Source organism: Empidonax traillii, unplaced genomic scaffold (assembly GCF_003031625.1).
Source record: "Empidonax traillii isolate 1590-97213 ecotype Southwest subspecies unplaced genomic scaffold, ASM303162v1 scaffold257:size1394852, whole genome shotgun sequence".
In the NCBI taxonomy this organism is placed as follows: domain Eukaryota; kingdom Metazoa; phylum Chordata; class Aves; order Passeriformes; family Tyrannidae; genus Empidonax; species Empidonax traillii.
The window spans coordinates 1,349,076-1,375,405 of NW_020955450.1; the positions used below are offsets into that span (position 1 = coordinate 1,349,076).

Below are 26,330 nucleotides of genomic sequence, written 5' to 3' on the forward strand. Positions count from 1 at the left end.
TCTGAGAAAACATGTTGAGAAGATTCCTGACAATCTGAGAATTGATAAATGTTCAAAGTTGAGAAATGATCCAGGACTCCAATCAAATCTGGTTTACCAGCTGGTGTTGAAAGTGTGCTACTTTTTGCAGACAGGCTTTTCAGGCCACAAATTATGTCAGCTTTTCCTTTTGTTAAAATAGTCTACTGTGTGAGTACCATAATATCTATGCATAATAGTTCTTATTTTGTTTTTCTAATTGCACGTGTTGGTCTTGTTCTTTTTCAGTTGTAGACTACTGTGCTTTGGATAACCAAGGTTGCCAACATGAATGTGTTAACACTGAGGACTCCTATTACTGTAAATGCCACCCAGGATTCATTTTAAATCCAGACAAAAGAACTTGCAGAAGTAAGTTGTGATAAGATTTAATTATGAATTGTCTTCCAGTTGTCCCACTGGTCCCGGGAACATTGAGTAATGAGCCAGGTATAGAAAATGTTAGAGTGCCCTGGAAACCAAAGGTCTTGAAAGCAATGCAAGTTGTTTTGGGGGGATAGTTTGGCTTTTGAGGGGAGTGGCTAAGGGTAGGAGTTCCTCCTATGAACAGGAAACTTTTAGATTGAAACCAGGCTTCTTTTCAACAGTTAAAGGCCAGAGCTTTGTCTTGTGTTGTCTCTGTGATTATTTTGATTTTTCAGTTAGAATATCATCTCCCTCGCTGGGTAAACAAAGAAGTCTGTACAAGACAGTTTATAATCAGTTTGGTTTGTAAGACAAGATAAAATAATGAATAATTCTACAATCAGAGGAAACATTACAGTCTATTTTCCTGTGGATTTTTCTCCGGAGTGAGTTCTTTGATAGTGTGACAAAGCTCTGGCAACGTCGATGTCTTCTACGAAGTTTATGTTTCCACCAGATTATGGTAACTTCCTGGCTTTGTTTGTTAGTTGTTTGTCAAATTTGATAGATAGCAGGCTAACAAGCTCAAAAGTCAAGAAGTTAGGGTTAGCACATGTCCATCATGAACCACCCAAGCCACAGATGGTGACCGGTGTTCCTCGTTACATCATCTGGCACTAACAAGAAGGGTTTAGCTGCATCACCTTTCTAATGACCCATAAGAAGTAATTGTAGGCCGCAGTTAAATACCTTCTTTTTCACAAAACTCAGAAAGATCACATTCCTCAAGTTCTCCACACAACTAAAGTTCACTATGTCACAGCAGTAGGTCTCTGTTGAGCTCTCTTCATCTTAATCCTTTTAACTGGGGGTAGAAGGGAAGGAATTATTCCAGCACTGGACAAAATATGTCAGGTGCAGTCTCCAGCAATTTGACCTGGCAGTAGCCCTTGTTGGTCCAGAACCTGACTTCCCAGCTTGACCATGGCCTTACCCTGACACTCCAGACCTGCCCAGTGATCCCTGAGCTGTGTCAGATCCTGGCTGCCCTCAGCAGGAGTGGCCCTGCCTCATGCTGACACACAGGCTGACTTCCTGGCTTGACCTCAGACCTGCCTCAGCAGCATCTACTTGTCTGCTGGTCTGCACTTCTTGTTAAACCTGGCTACATTTCCAGGCCTGCACGATCCCTAACCTGCCTGGCTGCATTATCACCCTTGGCCCCTTGGGCTCTCCTTCCCCTGGGGAACAGCTGGCCCATGATGCTCCCTGACAGCAAGTCACTTCCCAGTCTGTACGAGCTATGGGGTCTTTCCAACCCAGAGGCAGGACTATCCAAATCTTCTTGCTGAACTTCATACAACATCTTCTGGTCTAATCATCAAGTTCATAAGGCTCCTCTGTATTTATGTTCTGCTGTTCAGTTTCCCTGTATGACTGTCTCTAACCTATGACACCCACAGGTTAGCTGAGGTGCACTTTGTGTCATCATCTATGTCACTGATGAAGATGTTCAGCAATGTGGCCCCCAGTATTGGGGGTACCCCAATATTGTGGTACTTTGGCCATTATCAGCAACCAGCCAGACATGAAGCCATTGATTGCTATCCATGGGGTCTCTTAGCCTGGCACATTCAGACTCTACCTAACAGGTCTTTCTTGCCTTTTGTAAAAGATAAGTGTAATGTTATCATTTTTCAGTTATCAGGGGCCTCTCATGGTCCCTGTGAATACTGAAACATGACACACAGTGGTGTCACATCACTTAGCTCTTTCTGCACCCAGAGGTGAATACCAGTCATCCCATGGATCTGTGTACATCCAGTTTCTCTAAGTGGTCTCTAACCAGTGTTGCTAGCCCCTCTCCTTCTCAAACTACTGGTTCATGTGGAAACCTGGGAAGGTTAAAAAGGGCATTATTTTCTTCAGCCATTTCTATATTATTCATCATTAGGTTGTTCCCTCAGTCAAAACACCAGTGTTTTCTATCTTTTTTTTTTTTTTTGCTACCAACATATTTGTAGGCTCCCTTCTGATTTCCTTCAGTGTTCCTCACTAATAAAAGGTTCAGCAGAACTTTGTTTTTGTCCAAAAATACCTAATGAATGCTTTTATATTCCTCTTTTTTTCTTGGTCCTTTCTTTCTCCATCTATTATTTTCCCTTGTTGTGGTTTTAGTTCACTGAGAAGCTTTTGCTCTTCTGAGCACATTTTCCAGTACAATGGGATGATTTGTTTCTGAGGTCTTAGCAAGTTTTCTTTAAAAAACTAACTCTCCTGGTCATCTTTTCTCTTGCTGGCTCTTTCCCGGGGGACTCTTCCACCCAGTTCCCTGAATAAGCTGAAATCTGAGCTTGTAAAATATGGAGTCAGAATTTTGCTGTTTCACCTCCCAGCCTTCTGGATTGTGAACTCTGTCATCTCATGGTCACAGGACCAAGTCAAAAAGGAACACCACCCCTTGAGAATTCATGTTAGGAAGTTGTCACCAAGTCTGTGCATAATCCTCCTGTGTTGTGTGCACAACGTCTTACCCACTGTGTCAAATCACTCAAGATGTGTGTCCTGAGCCTAAGCATAAATCTTACCAGCCACTATACCTTACACTTGCTATCTTCTGAGCCTTGCTAATAAATTAAAGCATGAATGAAGGAACTGTGGAGCTCTTAATGCTGCAAAAGTCAAGATGGCATGAGAGCTCTTCAAAGCAAAAGTGTCCCCTAGACCCCATGTGTTATGAGTCATGCTGCCTTCAAGTCAGCATAAACAACATAAAGAAACAAATAACGTATCACTGGATTTAAAATGTTTATGACTTTAAAACTTCTAACATAAATTTCTACATGTTTGGCTTATGTACTGAATCTCAGGGATGATGGCCAGCTAGCCAAGACTTACACCCGTGCCAGACCAGTTCTCTGCATCAACAAGCAGGCCTGGGCCTGGGGTACTGGCTCCAAAAATCTCATGATTGTCTCAGAATCCTGGCTTTCCTTTAAAAAATAGAAAGCAAGCTTTTATTCTCATGGCTACAAAGAAAAGCTTGGAAATGTAAATGTTATCAGTATGGTTATGCATATCTGACAAATGTTTTCTCTTGAAATTATTCCAAACTTCTCAGAATGAAACCAAAGGAACAAGACTCACAAAGACAACCCTGCTGACACCAGCAGAATATTCTGTGCTGGAAGAGAGCAGCAAATTTGGTTGGGCAATGAGGCAGGTGGAGGTCATTAGAGCTAGTAACTATTAAAGAGACCTTTGCCATTCTTGCTGCTCCCCTCAAGAGGACAGAAGGCAGCTTCTGCTTGTATTCAGGGGTGCTGAGTCTTTTGCTCTTTAGGGAAGGCTCCTGTTTGAGTTCTGGATGGGTTCACATGATTTGTAGCTGATAGAGGCTTTCTCTTACCATCCTTAATCTGAGTTGTGTTAATAAAGTCCTGTGAAGTGTGTCTTCAGTGTTCCCAACATGTTAGCTTCAAGGTTCCAAAAAAGATAACACTTTTCAGCTCTTGTGGTCATCTTCAGAATCATTTATCCAGGAAAACTCTCCTGCACACTTGAGTGAGCTAGAATTTGAACAGGTAAATGGATCACAGCACTGAATAGGTCCAGAAGGCATACAGATATGTTTCTCTGGTGCTCACACACGGCTTTATGATTTCTGTCCTTTCAGTGTACTCTTGAATAAACTGTATTTTTCAATTTTCTTTGTAGTAAAGAGATATATGCATGTTATGTGTATGTGCATATGCTGTCAGAAAAAGCTTTGGTCAATGAAATGTTCTATTAACATATGAAGTAATGGTCATCAAAAGCATGTTTGTGTGTTTACTACAGATCATACCTAACTTGCTCTGAGGGAAATAGAGAGGCAGTTTTGATGAGGCAGTGTATAAGGCTTGGTTGCAAAATGTTAAGAAATATTTAAGATTCTAACCTCTCTGCTGCATGAAGTACTTGTGTTCTTGAATAATTCTTTGAAGTGTACATGTCAGAGGTACCTCAGTATAGCAGATACTTGGAAAAAATGTACATTTTATTTTCATTGTTTGAAACAATATGGTAAAAAGAATGATGCTTAAGGGAAAAAAAGAAGGCTAAGGAAAAGAAAGCAAAGTACATCACTTTTACCTAGTTTATATCTTATATTCCTCACTTACATTCCATTTAGGACCAGACTATTGTGCTCTTCAGGACCATGGTTGTGAACAGGAATGCATTAATACAGATGAGTCCTATTTTTGTCAATGCCAAGAAGGGTTTAGACTTAATCCAGATAAGAAAACATGCAAAAGTGAGTAATCCTTTGGACATAATAAAGTTTATCTACTTTTATTTCTTAAATGCACTGTGAATTGTTTCCGTTCTGAAAGGATGGAAGCTTTCTCTATAATTAAAGTTGAAACAAATGTTTCTTTATAAACTTGAATTTTAACTGAGCCAATCATGCTGGGAAAATACACATTTTGCTGTTTTGTAGACTGCTTTTTATGTTAGACATTTTCTGAAGAGTTTTATGGAAACTTGAAGATTAATATAGGAATTAAAGTGCCTTAAAAAAAGAGTTCATTAATTATTTGAAACTTTCTGATCTTGGCTCACAGTGACATGAACAGCTTTAAAATAAAAAAAAAAAGTCACCTTGATTTGCTCAGTTGGTTTAGCCAAGGACAGATATATTTCATTAGCTTGGGAAAATATTGGATAAGTAACATAGCTGTCAAAATCAACTAAAAGTCACACACAAACCCCCACAGTTTCCTAAAAAAAAAATTTAAAAACAGCCTGAGCAATGTCAGGTTTCTAAACTAAACACACATACTATTTCCTTTAAAAATACTTCAGTGTTATTGCTCTTCTTGAGTGGGGGGCCTGGAATCAAAGCAATTTTTTAATGTAATATATTAAAGTTCAGGGAGAATATATTCAGCAGAATGAAATAGCCTGATCTGGTGACTCAGTTGTTTTTGTTTGTTTGTTTGTTTGTTTTGGGGGAGGGGGTATTGTATTGCTGGGATTTTATGAATAATAAGCTTACTTGGAGCAATCTAATTATATTTCTAGACACTCATAAAATGTATCTGGGTTTGAAACTGTATTTTCTTTCAGTCTTAAAGATGCATTCTCATGAAGCATTTTGTCTGCACAGTGCTGTTTTTACAGCAACCCATGCTATTCTGTTTTTTATTATCTATATGGTATTTTAATATGTGTAGGTTTTTATATATTGGATAGCCTTGGTGAGCAAAAGAACAGCATTGTGTAGAATATTTGTTGCAAGTATGTAATTGCAAATTGATGGCAAATTTTAATTCCCATTTGAGATATTTTTCCTCAGGGGGCCTTGGATTTGGCTGTAAATCTGGTGATGCTTCCAGGATTAAGCTCCTATTCCGAATCTTGTTATAACAAGGCTCGTGTTAGCGGAGCTTGTAAAAGAAAGCATCACATTTTCATATCTGCCCTCTTCATAAATCAGGGAGAATAGATCAGTGCTGACTAGCACCAAGCATTCCTCCTTCACCATGATGTGGGACTTGATGACTATGGGAGATCTGTGGGAGTCAAAGTGAAGCCTCACGTAGCCGAGTATTTGCAATCTGCTCTCAGATCCTCACCTTTAGTCAATACCACCATTCAAAGCACAGAATTCAGTATTGTTTAAGAAGAGTGAGTTTTTCTAAGCCACTTCAGAAACCCTTATGGCTGGCTTCAGTTCTTCACTGTTTTTCTCTTCAGAGAAGCAAACTTCTGGGCTTTAGATCAGCATGACTGTGAACATGCATGTGTTAACAGGGAAGGGTCATTTGTGTCATGTCGTCCTGGGTACACCCAACACCATGGCAATACGTGCAGCAATGAGTGTCTCTCATGAACTGCAGTGACTTCGTTTCGTGCAAGGGCAAGGTGTGAACAAAATGAGAAAATACTCCTGGGTCGATTTTGAGATATTTCTGAGTCATGCAAACCTATGTTACTGTAAAGTCCACCACGAGCCAGGCCTGGTGAAGTAATGCTGTAGTGAGATTCCTTGATCCAACAGCATCATTTTCTCCACACCAAATAACTGGGAAAATGTGTTCAGCCAGTGTGTCTAACACAAAGGCAGTGCTTGCTGTTGAACATCTGTATCTTTGTTATGGGCCATGTAAACTGCAGCACACCTGACGCTGTTGATATGTGGAGATATGCAGAGACCTACCTCTTCTCTATGTTTACACTTTCAGTGATTCATTCAATAAATTGTCCTCTTTTAATAAGGATGTTGCTAAATGAAGGATCAGTGTTGCCCCCCAAAAACCCTACAGCATTGCCCACTTGACATCACCCAGTTTTTAGAAGATAGTTTTATTGCAAAGAGCCATTTTGCAAATCATCTAAATTATGAGCAGCATTTTTACCTGATATACTTATGACATACTTTTCCAAAGGGATGCTCACTCTCTGAAATTAAAAAAAAAGTGTATAGGACAGGGAATATTGATTTTTAAATAAACTGTTTTTGATAAAGCCATATTTAAGGTAATTTGGGTGTCTTACAAGACCTCAGAACTTTTTAGCAATTATAGTTTTAGACTATCTCAAGTTGAATATCTAAGCATTAATATATTCCAAGACACTTCTTGTTTTTAAAAACAGTGAGCCTTTCCCAACCCCTTCCCCTTCTTACCTTTTTTTTTTTTTACACATGTAATAAAGCACACGTGATGACCAGATTTACAGTTATAATGATTTCTAAAACCTGGTATTATCACCTTTGTGATTATTGCACACTTTGAAGGAGTGTGTTACAATATTATACATGAGAACCCAAAGTATTCAAATGTTAAAAATTTGGTTAGTGTGGGTGTTTGTAAAAGATGGTGCCAAACAGATGCAATTTTTCACAGAGAATATGGGGATTGTCTTCTTTTTTTTCCACATTTTTTGTGTACTCTGAGAAGTTACACAAGCCTCTTCATGATGATGTGAACACTTGGAAAAAGGAGAATGTTCCAGCTGGAACTTGCTTTAGCTAGTAAAAACTGACACCTCAGCTTCATCTATTCAAGACATCTACGTTGTCTCCCTATGTAGGATGGTAAATCTGGACCAACTACTGCAAACTCGTTGCTTAGTTAAACAAACTAATAAACAGAAATATTTAGAATTAAGTGATTTTACATTAAGTACAGATTTTTTTTTTATGTAAACAAATTGCTACAGACATGCCTGTTCACATCTGTAAATGATTTGTAAACGGAGACATGTGAGACTACGTGTCTGAGGGAACTTCACTACTTTTGATCAAGTTAAGATAAAATGGTTTGGGCCTATGTAACTAAAAATAGCCATTAACAAACCAGTAGTAAAATGTTATGAGGAAGTTCAAAGTTTTTTTCCCTAAAATCTCCTTTTGTCCATACTCTTAGAGTCAGCAAAGTACATAGTACATCTGCAAGTGCACGTATCTCACCTGACTGATTTGCTGTCCACTATATAAGACAATACATTTTTTTAACCCAAATTTACACCTCTCTCTCCCTTACCCCACCTTTCATCTTTCACACAACCAGTTGCATACAGGTATTAAAAGAAATATTCCATTTTATCTTACCTGGAATAGGAAAATCAAAGAAATGGAACTTAAGACACTCACGCTTCTTATTTGTATCTGTGCCCCACTAGGCTTTAACTGCTTGAACCTGTTGGCAGGTTCAAGTTTTAAATTGGTGATTTCTCATCCTGTTGAAGAAATAATTTGATGTTCATTAAATAATCTGAAAGACATAACTTCTGTTTCAAAAGTTACTAATATTCATACTTGCTGAGAAAATTTTATGGTGAGCCAAAAAGAGAGTCTTGCTTTTTAAAGAAAGAAAGCATGATTCTGTGGCTAAGACCAGACTGGGCTTCAGGGTTCTCCCTTCATTCCACTTTTGTGTTAGTTCAATCACATTTTGATTTTTGGCAAGGGAGATCTGTGCTTCACCAGGTCTGTTACCTGCCAAGTGGGGTTGTTGTATTAATTTCACTTAGGTGTTGTTAATTAACTCACATTAGTGAGTTAGTGGGGATACTTGCATAAGTAAAAACCTGTATTGATCTTTTTCCCTTGCTCTGCAAAGGCATTGTGTACTAACTACAGTGTCATAGTTTATGTATCTAAGACGCCAATGTGGTTTCTTCAATCATTAACGCAAATCAATAGGAGTGGACCACTGTGCTGAAAACAACCATGGATGTGAGCAACTGTGCCTAAATACTGATGACTCTTATGTCTGTCAGTGCTCTGAAGGGTTTGTCATCAACGAGGACCTAAAAACCTGTACACGTAAGTCTTGTGAGAACGTCCTTTATCTCGGCTCACCTGGGAAAGGTTTTCATGCAGGGAAGAGGACACTCTTTCAATTTATTCTTACAGTGTGCATTTCGGTAATATTTTAATAATTATTTGAAAGGAGAAACAGAAAAAGGATTTGGGAAAAAATACTTGTCAAGGTAACTGTTAGTCCTCCCATATTCAGAAAAGTTTTGGAAGACCTGTTCATCCCCAGGTGTTAAGGACAGTTTTTCAATCACATGACAAATGTGTCTGACTGACAGATTGTCTGGACAGCAATGCACCCCAGCAGGCAAACTGCATCACCTTACCTGGGGTAGGAGGAGAACTGAGAGCTCCACACTGAGCTTTACATTTTGTATGGGAACCCCAAATAAGTGAACCAAAGTTATCCTGACAGCTCTCTGCTGTCTTTAGATTTACATTGGCTACTTTTTCCACAGATTTTGGAGGTACATTATTTTTCAAGCTTGTGGAGTGTTGGAGCAGCTCCAGAGTTTGCCCTTTTTCTTGCAGTCAGGCAATGCAGTTTTCAGAGAAGTCAAACTGCAAGTCCTCAGTGACAAAAATAATATAGAAAGAAGAGACGGAAATCAGCAAAAGCAGTTTGCCTTTGTATTTAACCTTGTCTTTGCCTCCATACTAACCCTTTTAGCCCTATCCAATACCTTGCTGGACTTTGGTTCTGTCTGCCACTGCAGCTCTCTAGAAGGGGCAGACAGTAACACAAAAGCAAAATTGGTGTACCTGTATCAACCGTAAGGTCTACTAGAAACAATTTATCCAGACATTTATCTGTAGAACCACTGAAAATTGTGAAACAGACAAACTATGGAGTTCTATCAACTTGCAAATAGAAAATCCCTTTTCCTTTACAGTAAAAAGAGGTGATTTTTCATTCCTGAGTTAATTTTCTCCAGTTGGAACTTGAAGACCTATCAGTACCAGAGTTCAAGAAGCATTTGGACAAGATTTTCAGGCACATGGTGTGACTCTTGAGGCTGTCCTGTGCAAGGCCAGGAGTTGGACTTTGATGGTCCTAGTGGGTCCCTTCCAGCTCAGGATATCCAGTGATTCTATGAAAATGGTGCTGGGACTTCTGGAATCTCTCTTGTGCAATGAAACTAAGCTCTTTTGAATAGCTCCTCTTCTTGATAGCATAACTCTCTCCTCATAAATACTTAGGAAAGAGATTTGTCCTATTCTTGAGTTCTAGATGAGTTGTTGAAACCTCCTGAACATTTTTAGGCTACCATGAAGAGAGTTTTGACACTTTGCAATTTCATGAATGAGCAGTTGAATGGAAGGGATTAGCATTTAACATTGCCACTCCTAGTGGGAAAACATCTGGGACATTCTAGTGTCATATACACCGGCACTAGGATCTTGAGAGAACTATGGGAACACCTGAATGGTAAACAAAATTGACAACTAATTACAAAAAAAATGAGTGTGTGTAGCAAATAGACAGTATCAAGTGCTGCTTGCAAGGTCCCAGGAGCCCTGTGTCTTTATATTACAGAGAAGAAACACTTGGGAAATCTGAGATGTAAAGTGGACCATATTTGACAGTACTTGTCATTTGCAATTCTTTGCAAAAGCTTGAATAGTCCAAACCAAATCCCACTGCATTCTGAAAGGTTTTCTGCTTGCTGCCACAGACACTGGGTCAGGTCCACGAGTGAGTTCTGGGGTCTGCCACCTTCACATCAGGCCATTTAGAGACTGTTTAAAGAATGCTAACAAGGTAGCTTTTACATCTTTGCCAGTGTCTTGTATAAAATCATTGCCAAAGTCTTGTGTTTTGTTTTAATTCACTTTCCAAGTACCAAGACATGAATTCTGTTTAGCCCTTTTAAGCATAGAAAAGTATAATTTCTCAACTCTGCTTAAAGCAAACAGTGAAAATACATCCCGAGGCCCTCTTACATTTTATTGAAGCTATGTGTATGTTAGCAGATGAGAAACTGAATTATTTTTTAAGCAGATCAAAATTATTTATATTTACTTGTTTTTATGGGCTGCAAATACTAGAGATGAAAAATAATTCATTATTGGTTAAATTTTTTAATAATTTCAATTGCTCCTACAGGAGTTGACTATTGTGCTCTGAGTGATCATGGCTGTGAACATTTGTGTGTAAATGGTGACAGATCTTATACTTGTCAGTGTTTTGAAGGATACAGGCTTCGTAACGATGGGAAAACATGTAAACGTAAGTTATTACTCAGCAACTCAGTTTAACATTACACGTGTAGAAGAAATCTGTAAGGTAGGTTTGATTGCCTAAATGTTGTAGTCCAATGTAGTTTTAAATGTTCAATGATTTCAAGAGGTCGTAATTTCCCTTTTGCTGTCATATTTGCCAGCAGTATCTTGGATATGCGAAGGCATCTGAAGTGGTACTGAATGTATAATTTTAGGTACCTGAATCATACCCTAAATGTCTGTGCCATTTAAAAAAGTAGTCCTTAAATTGCATGACTGAGACTTTATTTTGAGATACTAATTGTGTTTAAATTTTGAACATCTGCTTGCCCAATTATAGCTGACAGTTTTCCAGAATTTCACAGCAGGATCATAAATTCATCTTTCTCACTACCCTTAAATACTATATACACCAAACTTTTGGCATCCTACTTTACAGAAAAAATGAGAAACACCTTCCAAGTTTAAGCACAAAGAAAACCAAGACTGTTTCAGGTTTGAGCAGGTTCATTGCTGAAGATAAAAAGATGGTGATAGAAAAATCTGTTTCTCACCAGAAAGTTTACTTGCAATGTGGATATGGGATTTATGTTCCTTTGGAAATCGCTGTGTCTCACTAATCTGCAGATTAGGGATATGTGAAATTTCACAAACTCTAGAATTGGAACAATGCACTTTTTCTTAATAGTGAGATTGTAAAATCAGCAGGAGAAAGATGTATTTTTTGTTACAACAAAAAAAGACAGCAGGTGCTATAAATGATTTGCAGAATTGAGTTCAGTGTAGTAGAAAGGATAGGAACATTCAGTAGCTGCGATTTGTAAGACTTTGAACATCCTACCCTTAAGAAACACAACTTTTTATATATTAAATTATTCCCAGGTAAAAATGTCTGCAAATCGGTCAGCCATGGCTGTGAGCACATTTGTGTTAATGCTGACAATTCCTACATCTGCAAGTGTCGAGAGGGATTTGTGTTGAGAGAAGATGGCAAGACGTGCAGAAGTGAGTGAACGGTATCTGCTGAACATTTTGCAGGTGCATCAGGCAAGGAAAGAAAGGGGGTTTTCACTTCTGGAAAGAAAATGGAAAGAAAAATGGAAAGAAAAAAAGAAAGCTTACTTTTGATGTCTTCATTTCTCTAACATTTTTTTTTGAAACCTACATTTATATCAATCATTCCCAGGGCGGGACATCTGCAAATCAGTCAGCCATGGCTGTGAGCATATTTGTGTCAGTGAAGATGACTCGTATGTTTGCAAGTGTCATGAGGGTTTTCTGCTGAGAGAAGATGGGAAAACATGCAGAAGTAGGTATTCTGATAATTACTCATAGACTTTGATCTACCATATGTAGATCTGTAGAAGCCTTTGAACAAATACAGCGACAGGTTACTGTTAGAATATAGTAGTATTGTTATACCAGCCAGAAGCTTGTAAGAGACTCTGTGGATAAGAATAATGTATTTTAATAGCTGAACTGATAGACTAGAAACAGAAAATGCTAAATATTTTTCAGATGCCAAGAGTTAAAAGTGTTTGCTGCCAAAATTTTTACCTGTTTATGCCAGTGATATCAGTAAACCTAGTAAGAGCTGTTATTTCTCCCAACGTGATACATTTGCTGTGGATGTGCTCTAACCAAATATCATCAATGTTCTCAGATAAAGACATCTGCAGTTCAGTTCACCATGGCTGTGAGCACGTTTGTGTTAATGCTGATGAGTCATACATCTGCCAGTGTTATGAGGGATTTGCACTAAGGGAAGATGGAAAAACATGTAGAAGTAAGTATCCTTATCTTTAATAGCAGATTTCCTTTATAATCTCTGCATTTGTAGATATGTTTTAAATATGGCAACCTTGTTTTTTTGACAGATAAAGATGTTTGCAATTCTGTTGACCATGGTTGTGAGCATATTTGTGTGAATACTGATAGTTCGTACATTTGCCAGTGCTATGAGGGCTTTGCATTGAGGGATGATAAGAAAACTTGTAAAAGTAAGTTATTTTATTTTACTATATTTTTTATACTGAGGTCTACTGAAAAAACATATTATTTAGAGACAGGTCTTCTTATAGGAGATTTTGCCTGACAAAGAGGAGAATAAATTCTTTATTTACTAGGAGATTATTACTTAGTCTTTAAAGTTTTGGAAATATTCCTATTCATGAAACTGTAGTAAAGAAAATCTAAATTATTCCTAGATAAAGACATCTGCAAATCAGTCAGTCATGGCTGTGAACATCTTTGTGTTAACAATGACGAATCATACACTTGCCAATGCCATGATGGATTTGTACTAAGGCAAGATGGGAAAACATGCCAAAGTAAGTAGTTTATGAATAAAAGAAGAAATCTCTTTTTCCTTTTATTACAATTTTATTCACTGATTCATAGTGGCCAGAATGGAATATTTTTCTCTATTTTTCATAAGACTTATATAAATTAAGTATTGCTTGAACTTAAGATACATTTCAGAAAATCAGCCAATTTTAAGGTTTGAATGTAGTTTTAAGAATGTGAACTTTGTTTCCAGATCAAGTATGTTGAGTTTTAATCTTGAGCATAGGATGTTGCTGCACTTTAATGGGTTGAAGTTCTAATTGCCACTGGGTTGCTCTGAGGATATTTATGCAGATCACGACTTAACCCGTTCTTTATCTTAACCTCTTAGAATGTTCTTTTGTAAATGATAAGCAAATTAAACTCCTTCAGGCTTTTTACATGTTTTCTAATCTTTTAATAACTCTCTCCTTGCTCCCCTAAAACCTCTGCTATTTATCAGCATCTTTATAGGGGCTCCCTGGTGAAATAAGTTCTTCTGGTAGGAGACAGAGCAGGGGCCAGGGTAGAGGAACAATAACCCATCTAATTCTTATTTGAATCTACCTATCTTTTTTTATCTTTTTTTAATCTATCTTTTTTTCATGACAAAAGATAGTGTTAGTCACTGATTCTCAGTTACACAGGTGTCCCATGCTTGGGAAGTACAGCCTTTGTTTCTAAATGCCTAAGCTTAGTTCTGGCTATTTTAAAATACATGTGATTTTCTGTTATCCAGATTCCAAAAAGATTCATGTCATCTTACATCAGCAGCTGCTCTATTTTTCTTTGCCATTCTCTCAAAACTGGAGTAACTGCAAAATTTGATTCTGAAGGCCTTTCTAAGCCAGTGTTAGTCCCTAAAATGTTGATTCTATAGTCTGTTTCCTTATTCAAAATAAATACCGAGACTTCTGCCTTTCTGGCTGCTCCATTGTATGAACACCATGAGCTTTATGAAACAGCCTCATCATCAATTAAGAAAGATATTTATTTAGTTTTCCAGGATCTGTTTTTCCATAACACCAACTTGGTTGATATTAATTCCCTTTCTTTGATTTTACTCTGAATCAAGTTCCACATTAACTATTCCATTATTTTAATGCAGATCAGTGTCAAGCTGACAGGCTTACAATGAACTACTCATCCTTTTACATCCTTTAAACACTGGAACAATAGTATTTTTTTCAGTGTGCATCCAAGGTGTCCTTCAGACAGCTTTTTTACACCTATTTGCTGCAAATTATCTGGAGTTACTAGTTCAAAAATGTGTGTGTGTGTTCACTATGTGCTGTAGTGACCTAAACCTGAGCTGATGAAACTCTTCAACAATATCATCAGTAGTCTATTTCATAAGTTCAGATCTGAATACACTAAAATTTTTAACATTTCTGCATTGATTGGCGATTCTACCATTTCTTTCTATTAATTAACAATACATTGTTATAATGCTTTTTGTTCCTAATAATATTTAAATAACATAGTCATACTACCCTTTATTTGTTTGGCCATGCACACCCTTGTGTTACTTCAGTGTTTTCAAATTCCTAATATTTTCTTGTTCAGTAAATACTGTGAATGTTCTTTCCTCCAGTCATTATTCCAATCTTACAGCTGTTTTCTACTTCAATTTCTAAATTTTTTAACTACTCTGGCATTCTGTTTAGATTGTGAGACTACATTTTTAGGGAGCGCCTAATAAAATCATTGCAATCATTGACCTTTTTCACTACTATTATTATTATTATTTTTCCCCTCGCTCCCCACCCCCTCAGATCCCAAAATAGTCTGTCTCACATTTGGTTTCAGCTGTATAAAATTCATCCTCTTGAAGTAATAGTCATATCTGCTGCTGATTTGTTTTTGTTTCTGTTTATAAACAACAAATGTGTCCACGTTGCACACAGCTGTGTGTAAGCAGATGCTTATTTTTACTTACATTATAATTTCTTTTTATTCGCTATGATGGGATCTAGTTTAGATTGCCATGTCTTAAATGTAATTTGTGTTGAGTTAGAAGGTTGTCTTATGTAGTAGTTTTTGGAATTTTTGTTTTGGCAGGATGAGACCTCCAGGAAATTTGGCTCAGATTGAAGCTTTTGTAAAAACATAAGGTTTTCTTCACTACATATTAAACCTGAAGAGTCAATTTGAGCTTGACTGTCAGTATTGTTCCACTTTTTGTATAAAGATAGTTCTCCATTAGAAATTGGGAATATTTTCTTCTGTGTTTCAGTGAAAAAGAAACAGGGAATGATGATAGATGGCTCCACTTTCTTCTGTACTTTCCCCCATCTATCCTTCTTGAAGAGGTTTTAACCCCCTGGCTTAACATTGCAGTCATACGAGTCCTCCTATCAGTTCTCAGCAATACAGTTAGATTTTAGGTATTGTCTCAAATAAGTAATTCCTATTCTTTTGGATTTTTTTAATGCAGACTCTTGGCACTGATGTAAGGATATTAAAGAATTTTTGTTAAATCATGTCCTGTGGTTCTTTTTCCTAATTTTGTTTTCCCAACATAAATTTGTGCTAAATGACTGTACTAAATTATTCCTTCCTTTCAGCCTTACTGCTCTTAATGTAAAGTCCTCCTCCTTAATCTAGTCAGATTAATCCTAAAATGATTTAGTGTCATTTGGAGGCCATCCAAACCATGCAGTTTTTTCTTCTCAGATGGTAAAGAACTCACGCTTGATGTAAGCTAAGCTGTCCATCATTAACTAACCAGAGACTTGCTTTCAGTTTGCAGACTTCTTTCCATCTTTCTTTGCTCATGGGATTACCCCCTCAGTATTTGTAGTTATAAAAAAAAGTTTTACTAGCAAACCATATTAAATATTATCTAACTATTCCCAGGCAAGGATATTTGCAAATCAGTCAACCATGGCTGTGAACATGAGTGTGTTAATGCTGGTGATTCGTTTATTTGTAAGTGTCAGGAGGGATTCCTGCTAAGAGAAGATGGAAAAACTTGCAAAAGTAAGTAGTCTTGATATTTACCAGCATCTGTAGTTCATGCTTGTGTAGAAATGCATCAAGCAGCAAAAGCTGTCATCTGCTTTCAGATAAAGATCTTTGCAAATCAGTCAACCATGGCTGTGAACATGAGTGTGTTAATTCTGGTGATTCATATATCTGCAAATGCCACGATGGGTTCCTACTCAGACATGATGGGAAAACCTGCAGAAGTAAGTAGCATGAGAACCTGGTTTGATGAATTACACATATAATCAAGGCCTGTGCTGACTGCCAACCCTCCTGTGTGCAGACAGGGATGTTTGCAACTCGGTTGATCATGGCTGTGAACAAGTTTGTGTGAATACTGAAGATTCCTACGTCTGCCAGTGTCATGAAAAATTTATACTGAAGGAAGATGGAAAGACATGTAGATGTGAGTAGCCTGAGCATAAAAGTACAGGGGTTTTTTGAGGCTTTTAAGTGTTGTGGCTATGTTTGGACATGTGTATGTTTGTGATTTCCAACTATTTGGGATGGTTAAAAAAACCCAACCTCACCCCATCCACTCTTCTCAGATAAAGATGTTTGCAACTCAGTTGACCATGGCTGTGAACAAATTTGTGTTAATACTGATGATTCCTATGTCTGCAAGTGTCACGACGAATTCGTACTGAGGGAAGATGGAAAAACCTGCAGGAGTAAGTTATTTAATCTGCGTTTTGTACTTCCTGATCTGTTACTGAAACACACTGTGCAACGGTAGTGTTGTGTCTTTAATATACAATTAACTTCACAGAAGTGAGCTTCTTCATGGAAAATCATTGCCATAACTCTTATATTTTGTGAAAGTTATCCACTTAGCTAACTGTGCTAAATACAATTTTCATAATTCCAAGGTAAAAATGTCTGCAAAACAGTCACCCATGGTTGTGAACATGTCTGTGTTCCAACTGATGATTCGTACATGTCAGTGTCACAAGGGATTTATATTTAGGCGAGACAGAAAAACATGCAGGACTGAGTAGCTGAAACTTTTATGGGGAATCTGTTTTCCAGTCATAAAAGAAATAAAATAAATCTGTTTACCAGTCGTAAAAGAAATAAGTTTTGCATTTAAAATGTGATCTAATAAGGAAATTCTCTTAACAATTCTCAGATAAAGATCTGTGTACATCCATTGACCATGGCTGTGAACATTTGTGCATTAGTAATAACAATTCATACAGCTGTGAGTGCCGTGAGGGTTTTGTCCTGCGACAAGATGGGAAAACATGTCGAAGTAAGTAACTAATGATGTCTGTCAACAACTCTTCTCTGGCATTGCTACATAAACAAACAAACATAATATGTTCTTCAAATATTATGTTTGTAGTGTCGGAATTTATAAATATGTTAAATAGAATACAGATAAATATTTCCATTTTTCCTAGATAAAGATGTTTGCAAATCAGTTGACCATGGTTGTGAACATACTTGTGTTAATAATGATGATTCATATATCTGCAAATGCCAGGAGGGATATGTACTGAAAGAGGATCAGAAAACATGCAGAAGTAAGTACATTTTATTTACAACGCATTTGTTTATTTGATTTCTAAAATTAACTGACCTAACTTCAGAAAAATCATAGAATCATAGAATGGCCTGAGTTGGAAGGAACCCTAAAGATCCCATAGTTCCAACCCCCCTGCTGTGGGCAGGGACACCTTCCATTAGACCAGGTTCCTCCAAGCCCCATCCAGCCTGGCCTTGAACACTGCCACAAATTCTCACTTCAAACCTGATATAATATTTGAAAGCCCAAAGCATATCTGTGGGGTTTAAAATGTCTCAAAAATTAACTTGATGCTCTTGTAAGCAAAAAGATATCAAATTGGTTATTTTGGTATAGCATCAAGTACGATTATAATTATTTCAAAACATCAGCAAAAAAGCCAAAGTGGACTCTTATTAACAAAGAATGTGCACTTGAATCAGATTCATATAATGTGGATCTTTTATCTTTATATACTGTATTTTAAAATACCATTAATTCTATTTGCTTGTCTTCCAACATGACATGCATTTATCTCATCACCTCTTAATACTTGGAGGAGAAATTCTTTTACTGGAATACAGTAAAAATATTTATTCTGCTAAAAATGGATGCCTTAGTTGAGGAGACTATGATTACCAAAAGAATGATATCCTGTTCTTGGCTGTTCTCACTCCTAGCTAAAACCATGCACCATGAACTGCTGCCCTGTCTTGACTTACACAATGGTATTGAGGTGGTTCTGATATTCATATATGTTGCATTTGCATTACCTTAGGATGTGTGAGGCATCTTTTTCTCAGATGACTGCAGAAATGAATTCTTCCGACAAATTCCCAGCTTTAATGGATAAACCGAAAAGGTTGATTGCAACAATACATAAGCCTTTTAATTACAAGACTGTTAGACAGTTACAAGCAAAAAACCCCTTATCTAACCAATTCTGATTCTCTCACCTATAGTTTTTAAACTGTTTTTCAACTTCTGCAGTACAAATTCAACTTTAGTAATTCACTTCCATGTTTCTCAGTGCTGCTCATCTACCCAAATGCAAAGTTAGAATACCGGCTTGTCCCCTGGAAGAAAATTGTGGCAACTCTGTCTCTGTAACCTAGTTATGTTCTTCAGTTTACTTAACAGTCATCCTTAAAACACAACATCTTCAGACTTACTGGCAAAATTGGATGAGCCAGGAACAGGGTACTTTGGATGACCTTTGAGTTCATGCAGCCCCTGGGTATCTAGATCCCTTTCCCAGCTTTCTGGAGTTTTTTGTGATCTGAACACTCTCCTGTTCATTTCACAGGATGCACCGAAGGCCCAATCGACCTGGTGTTTGTGATTGATGGATCAAAAAGTCTCGGAGAAGATAATTTTGAAATTGTAAAACAATTTGTCTCAGGAATCTTGGATACACTTGAGATTTCAGCCAAGGCTGCTCGAGTTGGTCTGCTTCAGTATTCCACAGAGGTTCGCACAGAGTTTACGTTGAGGCAGTTCAGCTCGGCCAAGGACATGAAGAAAGCTGTATCACAAATGAAATACATGGGGCGAGGGTCCATGACGGGACTGGCACTGAGGCAAATGTTTGAGAGAAGCTTCACAGAAGCAGAAGGAGCAAGACCCCTTTCAGCCAATGTCCCTCGTATCTCCATTGTGTTTACAGATGGACGAGCCCAGGATGAAGTCTCGGAGTGGGCTATGAGAGCAAAGCAAAATGGTAAGTGGAGATGGTTTTGATGTTTAATTCTAAAAGGCAAATACTGTTAGAAATAGGATGTAGTAATGGCTTGGATGTTGGATATAGCTGGATGCTACAGCATGTGGTAATCAAGAGAGCGTTTGTGGTGGGAGTATGGCTAGTACAGTGGCCATTGGATATTTGGTGTTCGCAAGAGCCTTTGCTTCCAGGCACGTGTCTCATCCCTGGAGCAGGACCCATGGTAAGTGTCTCACCAGTGGGGTTCCACGCCACACCCAGGTGGTGCCGTGCAATGCCCTGGACATACCCACTAAGGGTGGGCATTTGATACGTTGGGAACACTGGGAACTTCATAACAAATTCTAAGAAAACAATAATAAAAAAATTCCAAACTCTGAGCTGTCTTCAAAATACAGAAATCTATCCACATAAGAAATACTATGGTAATAATTGGCTATGTTGTATTTTTGTTTACAGAATATATTCTGTATTTTGAACCAATTCTATAGTGCTGATGGTGTTCTGGAAGAAGGATGGGTCCTCTTTTCAAAAGGATATAGCTGTCCTGCTGTCTATCCTTTTGTTTCTGTGTGCCTTATCAGGTGATATGCTGAAATGTGACTGAAAACCAGTGATTTTTAATTTCTAATATGACTGGGGAGAAATTCTTCCTCTAGGACACCTGTACCACAAACCAGAAATTTTTAATCTGTTTAGCAGAGCCAACTGAAAATTTTCAAAAGTTTTCAAGAAAATAAACAATCTCTTTCTTCTTCGCAAAACTTTTTTTTTTTTTAATGAGAAACTGCTTTAAGAAGTGTGGCAGGTGGCCCACAACCAGAGAAAACACACAGACTTTAAAAGATTCATCATTCGTACATCAGTCAGAATTTGATACATGATTTGTATAGCAGTGGTCAGGACTTTTACCTCTCTGCAAGGAGAAAATGCCCAAGGATACGAGAAGAGTATGTTTTAACAAGGATGCCATTACAATGGGTAAATAAACCAAGTGGGGTTTAAAATACTTTTTTTAAAAAAACAGTATTTATAGGCTAACTGCTGAGATGTGTGACACTACATGGATGGTTTACAGAAGCAGGAAAGAAGTACAAGCCAACCTTCTTACTTGCTCAATGAAATGTCAGCTCTGGGCTGCTTATACTAATGCTGTAATGCTACAAGCCAAACCCATCCCCTGGGTAATTGCAGCATAGCCCATGTAGTAATGCTGAATATGAAACTGACCTTGAATACTTTATCAGTGATACCTCCAAGTTGTTAAAAAAAATCCAAATCTCAGCATGACTGCTGCATTCATCAAATTGGATCAGTTTCTGGTGAACACTTGACTTTCCTGGCTAAAGTGCAATGGTAGGCAGATTCATGAAGAAAAGCAAGGAGATGCTTGCATTAAATGCTAAAGACTTGGAAAATGCATATTGTATTATGTTATCAGGCCCATGATTCTACAGCTAAAAGGTTAAAGTTGCAATTCTGTGAGTGTGCAGCAGTTACTACCCCATGATAATAAAGATATCAAATCTCCTCATCCCAAGTTTTGTCTGAAACCAACCAGCTAAGGCAGCTTCTGCTCTGAATCATATAAAAGAGCTATGAAGTTCATAGCTGTGCTGTGAATCACAAATCAGTACTAGTGGTGGACACTTCCTAAGCTAGAACTGATGTAAAGGGAAATGTTGTATCAAATCATATGTTCATGACAATAGAAAAATAACTGTTAAAAAAAAAGGATATTGAAGATCACTATATCTTGTACTCATTGCTTATTTAAAATCTGAGTCCACTTCCTCCTTCCCTGCTTTCAGACTTAAGAAAAGTACAAATCCTCATTTACCTTCTCCGTAGCATCTCTGCTGGGGAAATACTTATCCTGAGCATCCCTGTTGCAAGGCTCTTTCCTAGCCCCACAAATCATTTGGTTTCCCATTCTTACCTTCCTGAGTGGGCCTTCCAGCCTGCTAATGTCCTCTAGAGTGCAAGAATCTAGTCTGAATATGGTCTGAGGATTTCCATTAAACGCTTCAGTATTTTTTTTTGAAAATATACTGTCATCTTTCAGGATTCTGCCCCATTTTCTAGTATGTGACAGGTCTTCCTTTCAACCCAATAATTAGCTTTAATGAACATATCCTACATACACAGACACACACAAACCAGGGACTTTCAGTGCAATTGTGAGGGTGAATTATGTGATTCTGTTGGTTGTTTTGCAAGAACTCCTTCTGGGGTCATTTACTATCAGTAGTGCCAGGCAACTCTCATCTCTTTAACTTGAAAGCTATATGTCAAATTACAGCAAACAAGTGAGTTTCTACAAATCTCCCAGTAACTAAAGCATATTAAGCCTGCATCTTCAACACTGATTTTGAAGTTACACAGCATATACGTTTCTTGTGCTCTCCCTTTCTCTCATATCTTCCTTTCACAGAGGAACAAGTACTTAGAATTAGAACTGCTGAAGTAATAATTATGTGCAACTTCTTTTGAATCCAGGTATAATCATCTATGCAATTGGAATAGGAAAAGCAATTGAAGAAGAACTGCTGGAAATTGCTTCTGAGCCATCATATAAACATCTCTTCTATGCTGAGGATTTCACAGCTTTGGAGGACATAAGTGAAGAGCTAAGAGCCCAAATCTGTGAAGGTAACAAAATTCTACTTTACTTGAGATAGCAAAGGAGTGAATGCTTACAGGTGTTTTCCTTTTTAGATTTTTCTTCCCTTTAATATGTAAGGAATATATATCGTTAATCTGTCACTGGGTAAAGGTATATAGAAATTATCTTCGCTTTATTTTCATAAAGGTTGCATTAAATGTACACTTTTATGCCCAGAAGAATGAATTGCTCCTTCCCTTTTTTTATTTTTACAGTAATGCAATGAACCCCACCCCACCACAGAAGCTTGACCTACTTCATTAGGAATGTAGGAAAATAATCAGGGATTTGTAATACCTTAACGAGAATAAAAAAAAATTTCATAAGACCAGTGGCAAAAACCTAAACCACAGCAAAATAAATCATCAAGACCTGTTGTGCCTATTTATAGAAGACTAAAAATAGTTCACTGAACATACATTCCCAGCTACAAAGAGTGAATTTCAGTTGTTCGTAAGCTCCAAGTTTTGCTCCACAAATGTAGAACATTTGTTCCAGAAAGCACCCTTCTTCACTCTGGCACAAACAGCCTCTACATAACCTTTCCCAGATGAAGAGGAAGGGGAATATAAGCTGTGATGAAAGCTGTTCAGCCAGAGAGAGGACAGCTTACCTCTCCCACTCACATTTCCATTTCTACATTCAAACTGGTACCTGAAGCAAAGGTCAGAAAGAACACTAGGAATAATATTAGTCATAGGAGAATTGTGCAAGATGATTTAATTTTACTAGCTTTTATTTGGTTGTTTTTCTTGGAATTAAATGCAAACAGGTTTTGCTTTCTTTTTTTCATTAATATTACTATGTAATATTGGCTGCAGCACATTTTTTCCTCATACAGATGTCAAGGAAGAATCTGTTAAAAAGAATTTGTGGATGTTTCCTAGCTTGTATACTCTCTGTCTTTCAGTCCTAAGTCCTAGTTCCATCTTTCTGAAATACTAAATACATGAAATCAAGTCAGTTCAGTTAACCTTCCTATTAGGCAGATAATCTGCTGATGACAGCATGTCATCTTAAAAGCCCGTGGAGATGCCAAAGCCAAAACTACCTGGCAATCAGGATAATAATTCCCACTTATTAGCAAACCCCAGTATAATAATTCTCATTCATTAACAAGCTCCAGAGTTCAGTGATGGAAATGCATCCTTCAGGTACTCACAGCGGTGGTTAGCAACCACGATTTTTTTTTCTTTTATTACTTATCATTTGAAAAAATAAGTAAATCCTGCCCCTTTGTGGCAGTTTCTAGTCTGCATCTCTAGTAACTGCCTTAGCTTCTGTCCTCCTCCTCCTCTCTCACCAGCAGGCAATGAATGCCTCACACCTGTGAGCTGAGGACACACCCAGCCTTGTTTTTCCGGACACTCCAGGACTAGCTATTGCTCATCAACTCACTCCACCAGAAATGCTGCCTCCAAGTCTGTTACCCAAGCTGAAAGTTTTGGGGGGCTTTTTCCCTGTTTTTTACAGCCTAATTTTTCCCCTCCTTTTGCAACAGCAATAACTTCATTTTTACTCCCACCTTAGTCCTTAGCTGAGGACTTCTGAGGCTCCAGCTTGTGAGGACAGTGGGAAATCCTCTGAACCTCATGGACTCCACTGACAAAAAGCCTCTCATCCCCAGTCCCAGCTGTGGATGCGCTGCATGTTTCCAACTAAATCAGAAGCCCTCCAAATCTTTTTTTGGGGTAAGGCTTTTCCCTTTTATTCTGCGAGAAAGCATCTGCCTTGTAGAATAGCTTCTGATTACTATTAATTATTCTTCATGACTAGAAGGAAAAAAAAAAGTGGTTTTTTTTTTCTCTTGCCTCTTATTAAGAGGAACTCAGTCGGAAGGTTCCCATTCATTGCCTTGGTAATGTTAATTTCTCATCTGACTGGAAGCACTAACGAGGCTACAGCACTGTCGTGCATAACACATACTCAACATGATTGTGGCTTCATCCCTTTCTGAGCATGTGCATTATGAGAACCTTTAATTACATAGTCATATACTATTTTTGTCACTAGACCCCTGATCATATGACAGTACTCAGCAGCCTGCTGGTTAACATTCTGTTCTCCTTCTAAATTGCAGATCATTATCAGTGCAGCAAATACTCAGATACTGCTTTTGATGACACTTTTTGAAGGCTTCTCTTAACAAACTACTCATGTTTTATTACAAAACAGAACACTAAAACCAAACTCCCCAACTTCAGTTGTTTCCCAACTGTTTTGTTCACTGCACTGACTTCACTAAGGGATTCAGGGTGAGCAGCCTCTGTCACTACTTGTCTGTTTATTCAGCTTTACAGAGGCAATGAGATCAGAAATCTTGGAGTCCCAACCAGTTTCTGAAGCCTAAAGAGGAGTTTCTGAAATGCCCAATTCCCATCCCAAACTGGAGAACCTCTGCCACACCTCTACCAATGTATTTGTCTTTTTCTCTGTCCCTAATTAGCGTGTCCATACCAGCCCAGTGTCCAAAGCTCAGACATTTCAGGTGAGTTCCTCTGCCCATCCTAAACAACCCTCTCATTAGCCTGCATCTCTTGGAACAACTTCTAGAGCGCATCATTACCCAACATCAAACACTCAAGGTTCATCTTACCTGTTCCTTCCCTCCTACACTGGCGATATCACCATCCGTGTTCCCAGTTGATCATTCTTTTGCTAGAGTCTTCACCCAGTTTGTTTCAAACCTTACCTTGTGATTTCATCACACACTTCTCTGCCCTGAACTCTTCTTCAAAATCTGTGTTCCTTCCAGCAGCTGGTTCCCATGCAGACTTTTTGATACGATAGATATGTAAAAATAAATATTGTAGTTCTGACCACTGATCTCTGGTCTTCTTATTCAACCATTCATCTCTGTTCATTCCCTGATCCTTATGGTCAGTCATTCCAGCCCCCACCCAAGAGGATCTCATCTCCTTCCCAGTGCAACTCAGCATCCCTGTATATGTGTTACTGTGCATCTGTCAAAACTGACTGAACCAGCAGTATTGGGATCCCAATAGCTGTAGACCTGGGCATCCCAGATGCATCTTCCATCTCCCTACTGCATCTTCATGGCACATTGGGAGAGTCTGCACTGTCACCTTTTACTCTCATGCATTTCTTTTCAGTGTAGGAACTCTGGGTTCCAGAGAAGAGAGTCCCAGATGCTCCGTCCAATCCCCTGGCATGGTCGATCAAGTCGTGCAGCTGTTAAATACGTGTCCTCTAGCTCATCTGAGCCATTAAGGGCTCCAAAGTCACTTAAAGGGAGAAATGTGTATTTTCTGAAGAAAGACCCGTTCTTAAGGAACCGGAGCTGCCTACACACAGCCCTCTGGCGGCAAGAAAGGGGCAGTGCACGGCACGAGTGACGTGGTTACCCCTACGGATAGAACAGGTTTCCATTTCTCTCCCAGCACCTTTTGACTAAAGAGATGAGTGTGCAGTTTGAAATAAATCCCTACACTTTAAAGGCTGTTTTTCATAAATTAGAAACGTGTATTTTTGCTTATAACTGCAGTGCATCAAATAGACTCTACTTCCCCCTTCTCACCTCAACACTCCCAATTCCCTGATCAATGTTGCCTGTTACAAAGAGGAAAACTGAAGGAGAGCAAGAAACTTTTTCTTCCTCCAAGCAGTTTTTATTCTTATTCAGTTCATCCCAAAGGACCGATGGATGATAATGAAACATGCAAGAATTTTCACTAAAGGACACAAAGTAGATTGCTGTCATTTCAGATTGCTTCACTACTATTAATCTATTCATAAAGCACTTCTGGTTTTGGAAGACTTCCTCTGATAGTCTGAGTTGAAGGGCAAGTCCTGGAGTTTCCATCAACACTGGACCTCTTCTAAACTGCACAGGTATGAGGCATTCTCCATGTGTAATGAGAGACAAACACCAAGTTACTGGCAATAAACATCTCCGTTTCTAGGGAATGTGAACAGTTTTATTACTCCTTTTGTGATACCATTTCCTTTAACAATTTCTATCTACCAGCCTTGAGAGAGTCACCTCACCAGCAGGATCCATCGTCTGGGAGACTTCATAAGACGGGTCCACAGCCTTCAGGTTGGCTGTTTTCACTCAGTGTCCTGCTGTCTCCCCAGTCATTGCTAAGTTGCCTCTTCATGCCGCCTTTTGTAGAGAACCCTCACAATTCACCTGAAGTTGTTCACTGCATTCCCCTGCCTTCCCCTCCTCCAAGCCACCCTCTTC

At 38.3% G+C, this 26,330-nt stretch overlaps 1 protein-coding gene across 1 annotated transcript in view; it reads left to right on the plus strand.

Moving 5' to 3' along the window:
• Window positions 1-26,330, plus strand: part of MATN2 (matrilin 2) — a 46,704-nt gene that overhangs the window by 16,209 nt on the left and 4,165 nt on the right. The window contains exons 5-22 of the mRNA XM_027889283.1: window positions 268-390; window positions 4,559-4,681; window positions 8,579-8,701; window positions 10,803-10,925; window positions 11,801-11,923; window positions 12,105-12,227; window positions 12,582-12,704; window positions 12,796-12,918; window positions 13,126-13,248; window positions 16,103-16,225; window positions 16,312-16,434; window positions 16,515-16,637; window positions 16,780-16,902; window positions 17,361-17,483; window positions 17,635-17,757; window positions 19,045-19,458; window positions 21,958-22,110; window positions 26,112-26,183. Of these exons, the coding sequence (XP_027745084.1) occupies window positions 268-390; window positions 4,559-4,681; window positions 8,579-8,701; window positions 10,803-10,925; window positions 11,801-11,923; window positions 12,105-12,227; window positions 12,582-12,704; window positions 12,796-12,918; window positions 13,126-13,248; window positions 16,103-16,225; window positions 16,312-16,434; window positions 16,515-16,637; window positions 16,780-16,902; window positions 17,361-17,483; window positions 17,635-17,757; window positions 19,045-19,458; window positions 21,958-22,110; window positions 26,112-26,183 (2,484 nt within the window). The remainder of the gene's footprint in view (window positions 1-267; window positions 391-4,558; window positions 4,682-8,578; window positions 8,702-10,802; window positions 10,926-11,800; window positions 11,924-12,104; window positions 12,228-12,581; window positions 12,705-12,795; window positions 12,919-13,125; window positions 13,249-16,102; window positions 16,226-16,311; window positions 16,435-16,514; window positions 16,638-16,779; window positions 16,903-17,360; window positions 17,484-17,634; window positions 17,758-19,044; window positions 19,459-21,957; window positions 22,111-26,111; window positions 26,184-26,330) is intronic.